This window comes from Streptopelia decaocto, assembly GCF_964273445.1.
Source record: "Streptopelia decaocto genome assembly, chromosome: 2".
In the NCBI taxonomy this organism is placed as follows: domain Eukaryota; kingdom Metazoa; phylum Chordata; class Aves; order Columbiformes; family Columbidae; genus Streptopelia; species Streptopelia decaocto.
This window is the reverse complement of record NC_138655.1, coordinates 41,427,243-41,447,793: the sequence shown is the minus strand read 5'-3', so window position 1 is coordinate 41,447,793 and position 20,551 is coordinate 41,427,243. Positions and strand designations below refer to the sequence as shown.

At 36.1% G+C, this 20,551-nt stretch overlaps 1 protein-coding gene across 1 annotated transcript in view; it reads left to right on the top strand.

Moving 5' to 3' along the window:
• Nucleotides 1-2,005: 2,005 nt before the first annotated feature.
• RP1 (RP1 axonemal microtubule associated) overlaps nt 2,006-20,551 on the top strand; it is a gene marked incomplete at both ends in the record, with an annotated part of 175,464 nt that continues 156,918 nt past the window's right edge. Inside the window, 3 exons of the mRNA XM_082044556.1 lie at nt 2,006-2,644; nt 4,017-4,188; nt 20,278-20,441. Of these exons, the coding sequence (XP_081900682.1) occupies nt 2,006-2,644; nt 4,017-4,188; nt 20,278-20,441 (975 nt within the window). The remainder of the gene's footprint in view (nt 2,645-4,016; nt 4,189-20,277; nt 20,442-20,551) is intronic.

Sequence of the window (20,551 nt, the reverse complement as noted above, 5' to 3'; positions counted from 1 at the left end):
TCACTCACGAGCTTTACTACTGTCATTGCTGCTTTCATTGGAGTAGAGCATTTGCTCTGCAGAGTAGGAAAGTTTGTGTTGCAGCTAGCAATAAAAATGCCCTCATAAATTTCCTCTAGGAATACCAGTGTAAACACAATGACACACGAGGCATAAAACAGCCGGTTCAAATTGTGTCCCTAGTCTTAATTCACCTGTCAATCTCTCAGTCTAGAAGTGTAATGAAAATTTAGACAGCTAATGAATAGATGTGTCAAAAAAGATGAGCAACTGTAGCTCTCAGTGAGTTCAGTTGAAGTGGAGCTCCTCCCTACCACAGAAAGTAGGACATTTCACTATTCATCATGAACTGGGTTGTGTAAGTTGCTGCAGCCAAGCTTGAAAATGCATTCCTGTTTATTCCTTACTTAAATTCTTACAGGGTTTTAAATTTTATTTTATTAAAATTAATATTTTAAATGGAATTGTGATTACCTAAATCAAACATTGTGTACATCATTCTCATGCAGACCTGTTTAGTTGTTTTTAAGGTTTAGTACTTACAATGAGTACAATTTACAACAAAAATAATGTATTAAAAGGAGACAATTCCTGCACTCTTGTAATTGTTCAAAATAATGAACATTTTAAAAGTGACTCTTAGTGAAGGGAAAATACCCAAGCTGAAAACAATTAAATATTGGAAAAGTTATAAGAACACTGTAAGATAAAATCTTGTCAAATCTGACTTTATTAGAACCTTGACTGTTTTGAAAAATAGCAACATTTTCTTATCGACTTCAGAACTGATGTATGTAGAGGTAAAAGAGACAATATATTGTTTTGTGTAGATTCATTAAGAAAAATACGTAGTAGCCAGAACAGACTGTTCCATTAGTCAATATGGCAGCTACACCAAGGTGACATTGTCAAAGAATTTAATTTATATTATTTTGATGACAAATGTATTCCCTGAGACTGCTATACAGCTTTTCAGTAAAACTCTACTAAAGCTGCTTCCTAGAGGCTGATTAATCGACTAGCATTTTTGTCCTGTGTTCCAAAGCAAGCCAATCACTAAGATGAAGTGATTTTATTCATTTAAAGGGTTGTCATTACACTATTTATATGTAGATTGGATTCAAATGGAAAGGTTGTAGGGAGAATGCTCTATTTCCAAGCATCAAGACTATCAATATAGTTGTCAGAAATAATCTGCTGTTTAAAAGACCACTGCTAAAATGTTTTAATGTAAAGGCTACTTCTGCTGAAGAATACCTGAAATTTTTGTGTCTGTATAAAGGATTTAAAGACTTTTATAAAATAAAATAAAAAAAAAAAATCCGATTTGATCAGTAGTTTTTCTCTTGGTATAAATGCAAATATTCTAATAGTTTATGTACCACAAAATATAAAACTTACAATAGAAAAGCAAGTAATCTGTCAATTTATGATGCAACTTAACTCTAAAACATGTTTTGGGTCTTATTCTGGTATAGTTTACAGTGTAGTAAATCAGGAGCCTTTTCTCTGACTCCAACAGAATTGCCCTGGTATAAAACTATGTGAGATCAGAATGAATTGTATTGTCTTTCAGCTTTCTTATTGTGGGTTGAATACAGCTCATGCCTAGGCACAAATTGCTCTCTCCTAATAAAGATTTTGCTTATATCTTAAATATGAAACATCGTTAGCTCCATCCTCAAGAAAGAAATCATCTAATTATCATTCTGAACTGACAAAGTACCTTCTTCTAAGGAAACAGCTCTTGTAAAAAAAATGATAAGAGATTTGGAATTTCACTGCGGAGTTTTGGCAATATTAGCAAGTAGAGCTATGCTAACTTAATCTGACAGTACAGGAGTCTTTGTGGAATTTAGAAGTAACAGCTTGGATCCATTTAAATCCAATGATTTTTGGCACAACTTGTTGATTGGTTTCTTATACATTCTCTTTCTGAACCTTTCTTACTAGTCATAAGAGAAGTTTTACATCCCTCTCCTCTTTCTTCCAGATTCCTGTCAAAATGAGTGAAACACCTTCAACCAGTTACTCAGTGAATCAGCCAAACTCCTCTGAGAGTGAACAGAGTTTATCCACGCGCCCTTTCAATGTTACCGAACCTGTTGTGGCCAAACGGATCTGTTTCTATAAAAGTGGAGATCCTCAGTTTAATGGGATCAAAATGGTCATTAATAACCGGTCTTACAAAACATTTGATGCCCTGCTGGATAGTTTATCCAAAAGGGTCCCATTACCTTTTGGAGTAAGAAATATTAGTACACCAAAAGGGAGACATAGCATCACCAATCTGGAGGATCTTGAAGATGGAAAATCTTATATTTGCTCCCATCAGAGGAAAATGAAGCCCATCAACCTGGAACAGGCAAGCAAAAAGCCGCTGCCTTGGCAGATCAGTCGGCCTGTCAGCGCTCGTCGTCGAGCTGTGCAATTAGCAAGAGATGGTGAAGATGGATTTGGCCATCGAAAAAACAAAATAACAACACCCAAAAAGATGCTTGTTTTCAAAAATGGGGATGTAAGACTCAGGCGCACCATAGTTCTGGGAAAGAAAAATACACAAACCTTTGAGGCCTTTTTGGATTATATGAGCGAGTTAATGCAATATCCAGTCGCGAAACTTTATACCACTGATGGCAGAAAGGTGAGAATAAAGATAAGCACTGACAATTTTCCTATGACTGCTTCTAGATTATTTCTCATTAATAATGTGATTTTATCAATTATAAGCTTGGGACACTGGGCTGGTGTGAGATCTCATCCTGAATTTCAGCTGTTTCTTTTCTGTGCCTTTTTCCCAAGGCTTGGAGAAAATATACTGGAATCTTACAATCAGAGAAAAGCAAGTGAGGACATTTTATTTGAAGTCATCATGGAAAAATGCTTTCCTTTTTCTTACTCAGGCCTCTTTCAGGCATGCTTTCAAGTCTATATTTTTACCCATTTACCCAGAAACTTCCTTTAGGCTTAATGCTGCTTATCTGTGATTTTTAATTTTTTAAAAATATGATAAGTAGCATCTAATAGCCATACTTTTTATCATTACACAAATTCAGATTGGTTTGCTGTTAACAACTTGGATCTATGACACCTGATTGCCTATCGTAGTTTTCAAACCACAGACGAATTTATGTACCTCTAAACCTAGATAGCGTAGCACTAATAATCCTGATTTTCATTTCACATGCTGTTTTATAGAATTTTAGCTCACTTACTGTTTTATCTGTGTGTTGTTTAACCACAGAAAAGCACTTGTGATTATACCTAACAGGTATCTAGAAAGAGAACTTTATGCAGAGCTGCACAAGTTCAAGGGAAATCTTGTGTTTACTCTCCATTTGGTGAAACTCTGTATTAGGTTGGAAAACGGTCCCTATCACTTATATGTCAGTGAAGTGCAGTTTGTGAGCCTTATCTTGCAATATATTTTGGAACATAAATTCAAAACTGCTACATGAGGCCCTGAGCAGCTTGATCCAGCCAGACCTGTTTGGAGCAGAGGCTTAAACTACATGGCCCCCAGAGGATTTTTATAATGTATATTTTTCTGTGATTCTGTCCTATTCCTCTGTGGCAGACAGGCCAAGTACTTATGGTATATTCTAATTTTCCCCTTTCTTCCTCCACATATGTGTTAATATGTATACCTATGTCTAAATGCATATTCTTATTTCATGGCTATGAACAGTCACTGTGCAATGATGAAACAAAATTACATGCGCAAACATTTAAATTATAAGAAAATTTTGATCTGGATTCGAGTTGCTTCTTGAAGTCTTTTTTCTAATCTATTTATATAACAAGACATACCCTCACAGAGATAGGAATTGCCTTATAGGAACTGAAAAATCAATTCCATGCTGTGATACATATTTAATAGCCTGTTGCAAACTAATGTAGAAACTAAGAAGTGAAGATAATTAAGCATGAAAGGGATAAATCTCTTGCATTATTTTTTTCTAGTTACTAAGGCAGATAATTTAATGTTACTTATGTTACTTGTTTTTTTTTTCTAGGTTCCTAATCTTCAGGACCTGATATTGTGCTCTGGAGCTGTAGTTGCAGCAGGGAGAGAGCCTTTTAAACCAAGCAATTATGATTCTCTTGGGTATTCACGGCCTGCTAAATTGCTTGGAATTGCAAATCGTGTGTACCCAAAAGCAAATACCAAGTCAGAAAGTGAAAATAGTAAGTTCTTTGAATTAATTTGTATTTTATTAATTAGTTTATCTCTCTCAGCATAAGACATAAACCATGACAATCTTACTAGGATCAAGGATAGTTGAAACTGTTTATATCTGCTCTGATTCTTCTATAGGCATGAGAAAGATCAAAGTGTCAATGTTCTTTTTAAAATGTAAGTTTCTGCTAAGTACTCAGCTACTATGCATATTTGCTTTCAAACAGACTTATTTAGAACATGGATGCAAATCTAAAAGCATATTTTATTTTAATGCACTTTATTGCCTTTGTTATTAATTATTTGGTGTCACAGTTAATAATGGCATTGGTAAAAGAGAAGCTATAGTCTACTCCAGGCTCTTAACTGACTGGATTTCTTAGCAAGTTTTGTGCAGTTTTCAGAACTTACCCTTGCAACTGAAGGTGTGACTTGTCATTGTCATGCCTTACACTTTTTCCCATGTCCCATGCTCCTCATCAACAGGAAAAACTCTACAGCACACATCCACTCACAAATTCATCATATTTTTGGAGCTGCTTTTGTCTAAACAGTGTCACCTTTTCCTACATCCTCATGGCTGTGATATATGGGGTTTTTTTTTACATGTTTGGGAGAAGATAAACATGTTATTTTCCTTTGATTACTCATGGAGTTGTGCCACTGACAACATCAGTAAGACTGTGAAGTAGCCAGTGGATGATCAAGAGCATAAGGAGCTGTTGCAGAGGAGTAAGGTCAGCTGAATAGCCTGAGGCTGAGGGTAACAAAAATGCTGCAGTTCCAGAGCTTTAGGTCATGTGGGAATCCTTGACATTAGAGCATCTTGTAGGGCAAAGATACTGTCTAGGTGGAAACTTGTTTAATCCAGAGATACCTTGTACTCTTGATACAGCCTCATGCTGCATTGAAGAGTCCAGGGAACACTGTAATTGTTGCTGTGCTGAGACTTTCCATGGTAATCTTGACTGAGTCACAGAGCACATTTATACATAAGACACTTGGCTTCCATTTACTTGAAAGGGTTTCTTCCACATCCCTCAGAATTTATCAGGTCTCCATCAAAACTTTCACTTCAGTTTTTCTCAGTCTTCATGTTTTTTGACTTGCACAGCTTGAGAGCTGTTTGTAGAGGATAACTAATGAGTCGAGAGAGAATGAATAGAAACATATTGAGAATAAAAGTTATACAGAAACAAAAAATCCTGCCCAAATTTTGCTTTGATCCAGAAATTGAGCCTTGCAATGGTAGAAAATGTGAGTAGTTGCTAATCTGATAAACTCCCTCTTCTAATCTTTAGTTAAAAGCAATTACAGAAGGAGAAAAAACCCAACCCTCTTTTTGTCTTTAACCTGAGAAATTCAAAAGTATCCTGTGTAGGAGACATCACTGACAATGTGAGAGCCTGAAAAATCAAATTTCAGGCACTTCATTCCAATTCCCGAGACAGAGAAGGTGACATTTTTACTTTGGGAAGCATAAGGTCTGGTCTGTGTTAGAGGAGTTAGTACGAACTTTTATTTCTGATTCAGTTCATAGCAAAGCATATGCCTGGGAAGCTTGCAAGGCACTTGGTCTGAAATTATAGAGACATATCTGTAATAGTAATATGTTCACTGTGAAAGTCTTGATATGAGACCATTTGTGACTCACTTGAGCAAAAAAAATATATGCTTAAGTTCAAGCAAGGTAGATAATATTGCATATGTTAAAATACCTTTCTGCAAGTGAAACCTTTCTGTTAAGTGGTGGCTCCTATATATTTAGGTATCAGTAGCAGTTGTGGATGTCTTTGTGTGGGTGTACATGCACTGTTTCCTTCACACATGCAGAACTTCTTGGAAGACAGCAAAACTTTATTTTTATCTCATGTTCTTTTATCTCTCACCTTTTCAGTGACAACTGCCAGAGAGAGATGAGATATGTGGATTTTTTTTAAAGTCAAGTTTTTACAGAGTAATCAGAACATATTTTGGAAGTATTTAATGTTTATGCAAACACATTGGGCCAAACTCACAATTCATTGAAGTCTGAAAGTATTCTCATTGGCTTTACTGAGTTTTGTGCCGTGGTCTACAGTACTGTAGCATAAAATGTATCTCAGAATGTCACGATTTAAATTCAGATTTTATAAGAAGTCCAATTGCTTCAGCATTTACTTATCTACAGAAGATCAGTCCAGGGAGTTGAATCTGAACCCTTTATTCACATGTTAGATTAAACCCAGGGACATATATGTTCAACTAGACTGGCACATTTTAGCACTAGCTGCAAGAACTAATAGGAAATAATAGAATCATAGAATCAATTCAGTTGGAAGAGATCCTCAGGATCATCGAGTCCAACCATAACCTAACTCTAGCACTAAACCATGTCCCTAAGAACCTCGTCTAAACGCTTTTTAAACACCTCCAGGGATGATGACTCTACTACTGCCCTCAGCAGCCTGTTCCAATGCCTGACAACACTTTCCATAAAATTTTTTTTCCTAATATGCAATCTAAACCTCCCCTGGTGCAACTTCAGGCCATTTCCTCTTTTCCTATCACTTGCTACGTGTGAGAAGAGACCAAGCCCCTGCATGCTACAACCTCCTTTCACGTAGCTGTAAACAGCGATAACATCTCCCCTCAGCTTCCTTTTCTCCAGGCTAAGCAGTCCCAGTTCCCTGAACTGCTCCTCATAAGACTTGTGCTCCAGGCCCCTCACCAGCACTATCTCTAGCACCTCAATGTCTTTCTTATGATGAGTGACCCAAAACTGAACACAGTATTCAAGGTGCAGCCTCACCAGCACCAAGTACAGTGGCACAATCACTTCCTTAGTCCTGCTGGCCACACAATTTCTGATACAGGCCAGGATGCTGTTGGACTTCTTGGCCACCTGGGCACACTGCTGGCTCATGTTCAGCCACGTGTTGACCAACACCTCTAGTCCTTTTTCACCAGGCAGCTTTCTGCCACTTTTCCCCAAGCCTGTAGCACTGCCTGGGACTGTTGTGACCCAAGTGCAGGACCTGGCACTGGGCCTTGTTAAACCTCATACAATTGACTTCAGCCCATTGATCCAGCCAGTCCAGATCCCTTTATCTGGCCATCCTACCCTCCAGTAGGTCAACAATCCCTACCAATTTGGTGTCATCTGCAAACTTACTAAGGGTGCACTCAATCCCCTCATCCAGATCATTGATAAAGAGATTAAACAGAACTGGCCCCAATACCGAGCCCTGAGGAACACCACTCCTGACCAGCCACCAACTGGATTTGCCTCCTTGCACCCCAATTCTTTGGGCCCGGCCCTCCAGCCAGTTCTTTATCCATGGCAGAGTACACTTATCTAGGCTATGAGCTGCCATCTTCTCCAGGACAATGCTGTGGAATATGTTATCAAAGGCCTTACTGAAGTCTAAGTACGCAACATGCACAGCTTTTCCCTTATCTACTAGGTGGGTCACCTTGTCATAGAAGGAGATCAGGTTGGTCAAACAATTATATATTAGTGATCACTAAGGCATGAAGAAGAGGTAAGGTTGGTAGCTTGAAGTGCAAACAAGTGAGGGCCTGTGAATCCCTTGACAGGTTCAAGGCAACCCCACCTCCCAACTAAGTATAAAATAAAAGCATTTAGTACTTTTTTAGGCTTTGGGACTTCAAATAAGACTATAGCTCTGGTGTTAGAGAGAACCCATTGCAAAATAAAATTAAGTGGAAAAGTAGTTAAATGCTTGATTCTATATTAAAAATTGGTTATTTTTCTCTAACAACTTCCTGAAATGAACAACAAGAGCAACAATGTTTTCCTCTTTACTTTTTAATACTCTGGTAAAATAAGCATACTTCATTAGCTTCTTTTGTATTAATTTTTCTCCTTTCTTCTTTTCTCTTCCTTTGCTGCCTGTCTGCTGTGTCTCCATCTGGATCCTTATGCATGATATTTATTTGCTCTGCTTTCCACCTGAATTTGGCTTCTTTCAATGTAATTATTGATAGCGAGAGCTGAAATGGGCTCTAGCTCAAGATCTCAGATATTCTCAGTTTCTTCTGACAAAGGGTCCAGCAATGGTAGCAACCAAAATGATAACAACTCAGATTCTTCCTATGTTCCTGACAGTCACGGTGTAGGAGGAAAACAGATAGTTACTGGTGAAGAATTATCTGTGGCACAGTATGAAGATGACATTGAGAAATCAGTTCACCTTAATCAAGATGGCAGTATCACAGTGGAAATGAAAGTTCGACTCAGAATTAAAGAGGAGGAAACCATTAAATGGACAACGACTGTAAGTCGTGCTGGGCTTTCTGATGACAAAAATGCCTCTATTTGCAATTCTGCAATTCGTGCAGAAAAATGCTTATCTAATGTAAATGTATCAGAATATACAAAACCAAAAGATACTCCATTTTTGAAAAGCTACAAAAAAGAAGAGGAAGACTCATTACGGCAATTCAATGCAGAACTGTTAGATAAAGAATCAGAGTCTGATTTAAAAACTGCTGGTTGTAATAGCTGTAAGAACAATTCTACAGATCCAGACATAAGTGATGTACCGGAGGATAACATCAGACCTCGCTTTTATAGGCCTCCCACTCCTGGGCCAAGGCGTGTTAGGCAAAAGAAAGCAGTAGTTGAAAGTGTCACCTTGGTATCTGAGAAAGAGGTTCAGGAGAAGACAGTAGGGCAATTTTCCTACAGTGAGGAAATACAGAATGGAGAAAATACATCTGAGTATTGCATGGTAGCCCATTCAAGCAGAAAAAAATCAAGTGTCAGTAATCTTAAGTTTAGTGAGATGAGTGACAATGATTTATTCAAGCTTTCTTCAGAGAATATAAAAGAAGAAATGCTTTTTAAAGTAAGCCACAAAAGTAATGATGTAATAGAAACCACAAACAGTAAGACATTAGAAGTGCCTGACAAGGATGAATTGGCACAGAATATGTTAGAGAAATCAGTTGTGGAACAAGGTACATATAATAGTTTAGTATCAACCTGCAAAGCCACCTTCAGTGGTTTCACACCATCATCAAAAATTTACCAGGCAGCTAGGCCAGGTTCAGCAGACCACATCCATGAGTCATGTAATATTAAACAAATAAAAAGATCACTGAGTTCTTTCATTAGTTATTCAGAATTATGTCCATCAAAGGAAGAAAGGAAAGGCAAAGCTGCTGTCTTATTACCTATTTCTCAAGATTCAGTGCATTCAGCCAGTGCCAGATACAGCCAGATGAAGACGATGGAACCTCCATGTAGTAAAGCTCCTCTTGAGAAAATAAATCCAACAACTGGATTCTTTCCAACTGTTACTGGAAGTGAGAATCAAACCAGTGTCAGGACTGAATGTGCGATGTCAACAGATCTCACTGATGACAGCCAATCTGCACTTTCCCTCACCAAAAAGAAGAAGAAAAGAAAATCCTCTAGCTATCTAGAGCAAGGTACATGTGAACATCAAGGAGATAAAGAAATTTCAGGGATAATTAAAAGTGAGGGAACGCATATCACAAGCAAACCCACACAGGATTACACAACAAAAGCTATGGATAGTTATTCTGAAATGCCTCAGAAAAAAGGAATGGATTTTTTTGTAAAAAACAATGATGGGTCTGTCAATTCAGACAAAACCACACATCCTGAACATGAATTCTATCACCAGGATTCAGGGGGACAAAATGGACTATCATCTAATAAAAAAACAAGAAGTAAACCCAACAAGTTGGACAAGGTAAAATTGAAGTCAGGCAAAAGAAATAGTATCGTTTCATCTACAAAGACTGAAGATGGTCTAATGACAGTTAACTCAAATAATGAATGTGAACACAGTCAGGAGACACTGAGTACTGAGAAAGAAGGCACACAGCTCACAAACAGTTCTTTTGAACAGACATCTAACTCACCAGTGATTTCAAAGCCATTGTCAGAAGTGCCAAAGAATCTCAACTTTGAAAAAGGCAAGGAATACAATATTTTGGAAAATTTGTCATCAAAGAAAGAGAAAAAGCAAAAGGGGATGAAGAAAAATACAAATAAATTTGCAAAGAAGTTAAATATGTCAGAGAGTGCTATTACAGTAGAGGCTCTAAAACAGGAGGACTTTCCAGAGGAGGTTGTTGAGCATTCACTTGAAAACTATGTACAAACTTGGTTGAAAAACTTGTTACCAAATCCTGTCTTGCCTCCCATAAATAAAAAAGAAGCGAATGTAGAGAATAGCAATGTCTGTAATTTTCCAAAAGAAAATACTGATGCTTCTATAGATAAAGAAACAAGATTTATCACAAATAAACTGCATGTGACTGGAAAAAACCATCTGGTTGAACACAATCTAACCAAAAAACCATTAAAGTCTATTTGTGAATTGGGAAATTTAGAAGAATCAGCCAAGGATTCAGGTGAAAAACAAACTGACTCTCTGATTCATGCTAGTACAACTATAGTAGAAGAAGCTAAGTATTCACTGAAGTCAGAATTTCATCATGATGGTAAACTACACTTTTTTCATGAAACACAGGGCAATGATAAAAGGACATCAGAAGATGACATTCAAGATACCAACCTATGTCAAAGAAAAAAATCTGAAGTTGCTGTTCAAGTTGATTGCACAATTGTCAATGAGACAATGGGAATTGATGTTCAGAATAATTGCATGTCTAGCATGTTGCTGCATGAACTGCAATCAGCTTTGCTTGGTCTCCAGAAAGAACATAGTGGCTGTATAGGAAAAGCTTGCCGCCTTTCAGATCTTTCTTCTTCAGCTTTCGGTTCTTCCTCCAATGTCCTCCTAGCTTGGCTACTTGTGCTGAATCTGAAAGACAGTTTGATTGGGACATTCAAAGATGATGTGGAAAAAACTACCTGTAGCTGTTCTGAAATTTTTACACAATTCCAATTTCTGAAACAAACTACAGTCATAGAAAAAGTTGACGAACTGAAGGCTGCCTTCTCGCATTTTCAACAATCAACAGAAAGTAACTTATTACACTTGGGGGAAGAACTCAAAATGCAGGACTCCAGACATTTTCATGAGAATATACCCATATCTGACATTCATAATGATATTCCTTTGCATGAAAATGTAAAACCAGTTGAGTCTTGTATTCCAAAGAACAGTGTAAATTCTGAAGAAGATGTAAAATTGCCTGGTGAATTGGAAAGCTGTTTCAATATACAGAAAGATCTTCATAGAGAAACAGAGACTTTAGACTTGGGTGCTTCCAAAACACAGCTAGATGGTCAATGTGCCGATACTAATTCACATAGCTGTATCCTTGCATTAACTATAGAACCACCTGAAAGAAATGAAGAAATGCCTGATAGCCTCTGTAAAAAATCCCAAGATAAAACCACTGATTTATCATTCACTGATGAGGAGTCAGAAACGTCAGTAGAACCTAACTCGACAGTTCATAGTGTAACTTCTAATGATAAAAATAATATTTTAGATCAGGATACTTCTGAGTTAGAAGGTGAAAAAGATATTATATGTGTTAGTACTGATAAAAATGAAGATGAGAAAGTTGATCCAAAGTCAGCAGGTAATGACAAAAAAACAAATAACCAACTTAAACTAGCTGCTGAAACCTCTGCAGAATGTAATGAGGAATATTCTGTACATGAAGACCAGAAAGATAAAGAATCTTGTGAAGAAACCTCTGAGAGGTTATCTACAATCTCTCCATTATCATTTTGTTATGAATCAAAACAAGTTACAGAATGTGATATGAGTGAAGGAGAACAGAAATTGCAAGTAGAAGAACTAGAGAATAAAATGTGTTCAGACACGTCTCAGTTAAAAAAGTGTTTTAAAAGTCCTGCTACTTCAGACTGGTCAGATTATAGACCAGATACTGAAGAAAGTGATTATAACTTCAGAGCATCCAGTGATTTGACCAATGAAAGTGGAGATGAAGCAGTACTTGAAAAACATTATAATACTGGCTATGTAAAAAGAACTATTGAACGACTTTATGGCAAGACAGAAGCTTCATTTAAGCCTGACTTTCACAGAGGATTTCCTTATATGTCAAAAGTATTTCAAAAGGATACTGAAGAATTACACTCTACAGTGGTGGAAAAACACATTTATTTTTCAAAAGAACCTAGGTCTTGTTCTTCAGAGAAATTGTCACATTCTTCACAAGAATTTCCAGTAAACACAAACAAAGAAGACACTATATTGAGAAGAGAAAATACTTTACCAACACCACAATCTACTCTTAACAGAGAAGAGGCAATTTATACTAATGACTGTTCAAGGGAATCTACAAAGCAACATTGTCAGCTTAGAGTACAAGCTAATGACGATGAAGGAATATTAATAGATAAAGGCAAATGGCTTCTCAAAGAAAATCATTTGATAAGAAGATCACCACCTGAACGGACAGGAATGTATGGTAATTTGGATACAACATCAACAGACACAGTCCTTGATACTAACAGTGATGACATTCCATACTCACACTTTGGCAATCTGAATCAGTACCCAATCCTCAATGAAATCTCTTCTTCAGAACTTGAAGACATGGCTAAACCATCTGAAAATTTTTGCAACTACTTCAACATACCTCATAATAGTGATTCAGACCCCTTTCAGGATGACTTAAGTACAAAAAGCAAACCTAGCCGCAATGGTAAGATTGCTTCCCTTGCTGCAGCAAACAAAGAAAAGATCAAACCATCAGTCATGGTAGGTTCTACTTCCACACATACTTTCACACAGGCTGATAATAATTTTCCAGCCTTTACATCTGTAGAACTTAGGTTGCCTGATAACAAGGTGCATCCATTGGAACAGCCTTTAAATGAGGAACCCATACAGTCTCAGCCAACTGGTGTTAGTACTGCTAGCAGAAATGATCTTCAGGAAGAAGATTCTCTGGATAAACTTCATGCTATATGTGGACAACATTGTCCAATACTGATGGTGATGGTAACACCAATTAATGAGGAACAGAGAGGATGTGCCTACCAAAAGGCATCTGATATTGAGAACCAACTGGGTCCATGTTGGTTGGCCAAAAAGAGTGAACAATGGTTGGGGGAAGATTTAATAACAGACAAAAATAATAATGTGACTTTGAAGAATAACTGTATCAATAAGATTGCCAATAATATTTTTAATAGGTTTTATGCTAATAACACCTTAGATTTTATTAGCAACTTTGGAATACTTGCATCTTCAACTCTGAAAGACACAAACAGTTTAGGGAAGTTACATGTTATAGAGGATATGAATGTAAAACTAGTGGAATTCAGCAACTGTCAAAATAATATAGCCAATCACATACCCAGTGATCTTGTGATAGGCACAAATAGTGAGCTAACCAATAAAAAGCCAAAAGTATGCCAAACCATAATTCATATTGTTGGAGAAAAATTTTCTCCCATGTTGGAAGATCCAACAGAAGCCTGTCATTCTGAAACATTTGTGAAGTGTGACATTTCTTTAAATAACCTGGAACATAATGCCTCTGAAAATCTGAAAAATGAAAATGCCTTTCCTATGGAAGAAGAAGAGGAAGAAAAAGAAGAAGAAGTTTACATTTGTACAATAGATAATGGAAACTGTAAAGAAGAGAAAGACTTGTAATAGAGATCTTGGAATTTTATAACATTAGATTAGTGAAAACATATTCAGAAAAATAAAATTGCAAAATAAACTGCTGAATGCCACACCAAATAAAACTCTCAATGTGAACACAGCCCAGATCTGGATAAATGTAAATCACATTGCTGAAACACAGATAATTAATTAGATTTTATGGGAACCAATATAGGAAGAAAAGCTGTTCTTCTAAGACAGTGATTTCTTGGTTAAAAATCATTTTTCCCTGAAATGTTATCTGTTCAGAGATATTCAGTTACATACCAACCATCTCATTTACAGAGAAACAACTATTGCTTGTTAGAACAGAAAACAGAAATTTGAAATACCCACCCAAATTCCAAGATAAGTTTCTTGTATTTAATGACATTTGAGACAGTTTGAGAATAACCTCTCAGTAGAAACACTTTTTCCAGAGCAAAACCAAGGGATATGTTTAATTTTTAAAGAAAAGTAGGAAATACTATTGAAATACTGAAATATATGAGAAGTAGGAAACAGAAGTCATATTAATTTTTTATAGATTAACATTATAGGATTGCTAATTCAGTTTTTAAAGGCCAACTTCAGTGAGTAGAGAGATCTTTCAGTCTCTGTATAGCATCATCCAGACCCCAAATGAAGTTTACCTCTTTTACCCAGAGGATAACTAGAAAAGCAGTGTATTTATTGCCACTGAGATTTCACAGGAACTGAGAAAGGATACTGTGTGTCAATGGACTTCCTGACTGCTCTTGCCATATTCCCTTCTGAGGAAGAACCATTTACTCTTAAAATTGTTCTACATACCCTACAAGTTTTAGTTGTGTGTTTTTCTTTAACCTCTGTACTTTCATGGTGGTCCATGTCCTTTCTTTTTTTTTTTTTTTTTTTTTGTGTGTGTGTGTGTAAATATGTTGTACTATGAGAATCCAAGGCATATGTAATATGTTTCAGGATCTTTCAATCTGTTATTAGAATTATTCTGGAGACCTGTTTACAGCATTTTTAAATATTATGTATGTATAGTAAACACTTATATATGGTTTACATTTTTTAGTGAATGGTTTTAAATAGAAAATTGGAAAATATTTAATGTATATTGTGATTAGGCAGAGTGTTTAATTTTTTTTTTGTTAAATATTGATCCTTAACAATGCATAGTACCTTACTTCAATGTCAATGGAGTCAGAGATTTACCTGAAGAAAGAAAGTGGTATTTTTAAGCTAGATAATGAGAATTTGGTCATTCTGTACTCTTGGAGGCTTTGTCTAGACTAACTGGCATGTACATGGCTGTGATAAGCCCTGGATCATGATCCTTCGGTTATCCAGACTGGGGAACTAATGAAAGGCTGACACAAATCTCTCTTGGCCTGGAGGATTTGATTGTCTCCCTGTGGGACAGAAGGCACATGGAGGGGAAGGAGAAGTTGGATCTGGAGCAAAAGGAGTTTTCAGTACTGGTAAGAAACCTAGAAGTAGTCTTCAATTCTTTTTAGGAGTTCAGTGTCAGACACATTTCCCCATAAAAAACTGATACATTTCTGTTGTTTGAAGCATTGTACTCCGTGTAATAAACTGACATTACAACTCTAAAGCAATGTGTATCATCTAATTTATTTCACACCAAATAGCTGTGTGTTATTTCTTATGCCGGCCTTCTTTCTGATGTTCTTCCCTCCATCTCTACATTTTTGGCATCCTTCTTGGCATGTTCTAGAACTGCTTCAAGAGAATAGTCTTGATGGTATTTTTTCATCCTTTCATATGTCAATACAGAATTAAAACTTATGTTTGGAAAAAGGAGATTGAAATTACTAGCATCCAACTAAATGTCATATGGCATTCTGGGTACCAGACTTCTATGCTGTAAATAATGTCTAATGTTTGGTAGGCTAATTAACAGCCATATGTTTGTCTTCATCACTTGCAGTTTTTCTGCTGGGTTCACAGCACCTTAACTTTTTCAGATCAAAATCAAGAACCTTTAATCAGATGCTTATTAAGCACTCAGAATCTCTGATGTGATGTACTGTACGATGTTACAATTAGCAGAGACCACAGCAAGTGGTGAAATTGTTGTTATATTAACTGAAAGACTTGATTCTGATTTCAATACATTAATTGCGAAGGAATAAAATGTTCACCTCAGAGCAGGACAAAAGGTTGACAGTTAGATGCACCATACTGTCAAAGGGTTTACATAATTGTTAATGGTTCATTAAAGAGATGGAATATTAAGTGTCTGAGATATGCAGATAAAATAAAGTTGCTTTCATTAAGTAAGGCTGGAGAAGGCTGAAGAGAGAACCTCACCATGCTGGTGACTAGTGCAATGTACTGACTGACGAGGGAAAAACACCATAAGAAAGGATATGAGCTGCTTTATGTAGGTAGCTTAAGTCTGCACATTGACTGCAAGAAGCATGGAGACTTTCTGAATAAGTCAGGATAAAAAAACACTCGGAAATGACAAGCATATTAATGTGTGAAGAACAGGATAGAAAACATTTCAGCAGGCGTTCAAGAGCTTTATATAGTTTATGCTATTGTTATAGAAGGAATTCAGTTTTTGCCTTGCCATTATTAAAAAAGAAACAGCCAAAAAACCATATAAATCACAGTCACAGACAGTTTCAGCTTATCTAGTTTAACCCCCCTGCTAGAAAAACACCCCACACAGTCAGGTAAGTAATTCCATTTAATCACTAAATCTCATTTTAAAACTTGTTACCTATAGTCATTATAGTTTCTGCTGGAAGATTATTTTAGAGCTTGAGTCCTTCTGATGTCTGTCTTAACTATTTTCTAATTTCTATCCTAAACTTAGTCACGGCTAGTTTATATACATGTGTCCCCAAGCCATTGTTGTAATTTACTTAGACATGTCTTTTTCCTCCTTCTCCTACATAAATATTTCCTCTAATCATCCTAGTTCTCTTTCTCAGGATCTTTTTACCTTTCAATAAACCATTTTTTAATTTTTATTTTTATTTTTAATATTTTAATATGGCTACCGAAACTTTGTGCAATATTTAAAAGATTGTCTCTCTGAACTCTGGGACACTGAGAGTAAAATTTCTTTACTTGGAAACCTCTGTCCTGGTGTATCTTACAGTCACATCAATGATTCCTTTATTTTTTGTAAGTGATAAATTCCCTGTTCATAGCATTAAGTTTTGGTAGTATTTTTTAAGTGCATTTCCTTGCACTTTCTGCTGCCCTTCATTGATTATTCTCTTTTAGTGTGTGTGGTTAAATAACCATTTTACTAGTTCATTTTGTTTTCCTTTGCTATACCTGATTTTTCAGTTCAATTTACTTCGTTAACCTCTTCCCTTAGTTTTGAAAATTCCCTATTTTTAAATCAAAGGCATTCTAGACTAATTTTACTGTGCACCAATAGAAATATTAAGGCATTTAAAAAATACTAATAATACAAATATCTTATTCAATAACAGTCCAGACTAGCATTTCTTCTAAATACAGTATTTTCTGTTTGTTTGTTTGTTTGTTTGTTTGTTTTTGTTTTGTTTTGTTTTTCCAGTACTATCTCATAATTATATTTTCAACTAGAGCTCATTTCCAGTATTAACTGGAAAGGCTCCAAGAGACTGAAAACAGCGTATTGGAGAAAAAGTCATTGCACACAGTGATCTATAGTAATCACTACTATTTTCAGTGTGACATATAGAAAGCTGGATGACATGGGTTTGCATACCTAAAAGTGTACATAACAAAAACTAATAAGAAATGACCGATTTCTCAGAAGTGTTAAGCTCCTCAATTTGAGTGTATAGAAGCAATACTTTGGGATCATTCATTGGCTTTCATTTCTGAAATGCATAAGGCATAATTCTCCTTACTTCCAAGGATGTCACAAGAAATCATGGCCACTTAATTTTTTAATTTATCACTATTAAACAAGTTGCTTGACTGTTATAGCACTGATGTAATCAAATATCATTAAATCCACTTTAAGAATGAGGGGGAGACTATTTAATGCAATTTTCTTACCTTAATAAACTATATTAAGACAAGAACTTAGGTACACCTGCATAGAATGACTTAGATGTTGTTTACATATGCTAGTTTCTCAGTTATAAATGAAATTAACATGGAGAATTAGATGGTCACCTATCATCAGTCATGGCTCACAGGAAGTTGGAGCAGACACTGCTTTGGATAGTGTAAAGAATCCCCTTTGTAACAGAAACAGCAAGCTAACTTCAGCTGTGGGAAAAGCAGATTACAGCAACTTTTGAGAAGGGTCACACTGTTGTCGGAAAATGTGATTCTGCTGGTTACTTCTCCTCCTCAGGTCTCACAGTTTTTATTTTTCCTCTGTTCTTGTAGTATAATGTATTCAGGCTATGACAATTCTTGTAATGATGAAGTTTAACCTGTTGGTAAGAGTTGCTGTTTTGCAATTTATTATTTAATAATGACAATATAATTACTTAGGAACTGTTGGTACTATAGCTGCACATTCACAGTAGCTTCAGAAAAGTGTTGCTTTAAAAATATCTCTTTAAAATCGAGTAGCGGCGGGTACTCCAAATTTCTCACAATAATAATATATTTTAAATGCCTGCTCTTGAACAATAGAACTTCTCTCAGATTCTGTCTCTGTCTTTTAAAATTTTCACACTTTCTACTCTGGTCATGGCCCTACAAACATTTTTCAAACAATTAAGTTCATCTCAAAACATTACTGTTGAATTTCAAGGCCTTGAGGTTTGCCCTCAAAGATGAACCAAGCATTATGTGAATGTGTCCCTCTCTCTCCTCTCAAAATATGGGAGAAAATATCCATTTTAATAGGTAATGAATCTACAGTACTGCATTTCCCAGGAAATGTGTGTTTTACACACAAAATAGAATGGCCACAGAGAAGAAAAGTTTCCTCAATAGGTTTTACCCAGTGGTTATAGCAAGACACAAACAAGACTTATAGATTCTCTCATCAGGTCTCATTAAAATGTTAGACTTCATAATGTACCTTTACTACGCCTTGTAATCTACCTTTTATTAAAAGCAGTTATAATTATTCAAACATGTGTTAAGTGATATGGAGGACATATATTCTCATTTATTTCCTATGTACAAAGACACTGACGTGCACTATGCCTAGGTCACCCTTATTATCAATATCTTAAATATATTTTATTTTTGGACATAGCTGAACATGAGTAAGTAAAAATATCAATCCTACTGTATTTTTTTCCAAAATGCTACAGAAAACTATATGCAAATTCTTTAAATCATTGTTTTCACTAGTCATCAGACAATATTTTGCTACAGCATAACTCTGTGTATCATGATCAATGTCCACTGGCTCCTTTAAGAAAATGTGCATGGCTGGCTCTTAAAATACTGAGTGACACTCAAAACAAGAGTGATTTCACTGAACTTCACAACAGAACTGCAGAGTAGCTTATCGCCTGAAGTTTAAGGCACATAGATATATTTTAAGTATCTCAAATAGCCAATAAACACAAAATTCATCGTATCGTGTTAAGCTCACTCGTCATTGCTATATTATTTCTTCATGTTTTAGCCAGAGCAGACAGGATCAAAGACACTGTCATAGAGGGAAGAGTCAGTAATACAGGCAAAATGTGTAGCACAGATGAGTCATTAGATGACAGGGGTTGCTTGTAGTCAGTAAAACCATGCATTACTGCTGCCTGTGCTTTAAAGAAAACTCTCTTTTAAGAAACAGTGATATTAACTAGTGGTGCAAAATGATCTTAACAAGCTTAGCGGGTGCTTAAATATATACTATTTGAGATGGGTATCAGCTAATTAGGAACATTGAGAATGAGGGTGTTTTTTAATATTCCTCCTTATTATCAGCCATTCCCCAGTGACACCATTCCCTTAATTCCAGGCCATTGCTACTCACTTTCCACTAAACCAAAGCCTAAATCCACATACTTGGTCTTGAAAATTATGACATTTAACTATGGAAAGAGTGATGATATCTGAGGGTATTATGCAATTTAAGAATATGTTGGGATCTGCATATCCCATCATGCCTTTGCAAGGATAAAGAGGTCTCTTTCAGCAGAGCTTGTTTGCTTTGAGACAGCCTAATGCTTGAAGTGATGAGTTTGTAATTCCCAAGCCAGCTTGCTGAGCACCTGCATGACTGTCATTATGCAACACTGCACTGGGCAGAGCTGATATATCCTAAGAAAAAAATAAAGCCATATTTCATACAATTTAATACAATATTTCAAAACCGTGTTTGAAAAGTGATCTATGTTCATGCAAATTTGACTTTGTCATATGACATACATAGTAGAGGATGTGAATGCAAGCTGACATTTCTTGATTTTTCCATGCTGAACTTAGCAAACTCAATATTTGCCTGCTGTAATTTTGTGAAATACATATTTCTATATTCATTGACACTATATTATTTAGAATTTTGATTACTGAAATGCATTTTGCTTAAGAATCTTGAGTTTAAGTAATTCATGGAGTCTTTTTATCTTTTGTTAGCTAGGAAATGGAAGGTGTCAGTCCTCACCAGTGATATGCCATCTGCAGGAACAAGCTCAAAGGTTTATATCACACTGTATGGGGATCACGGCAGTTCAGGGCCTATTTTTCTTGATGGAGAGGAGGGAAAATTATTTCAGAGAGGCAATGAAGACATTTTCACGGTAAGTAATATGTCGTGGTTGAGACAGTAATATATATTCATTTTGTTGCCCTGTTGTATCCTGCCAGATTGCATGACATTTCAAAATCTATGTGATGAAAAGACAGTCAT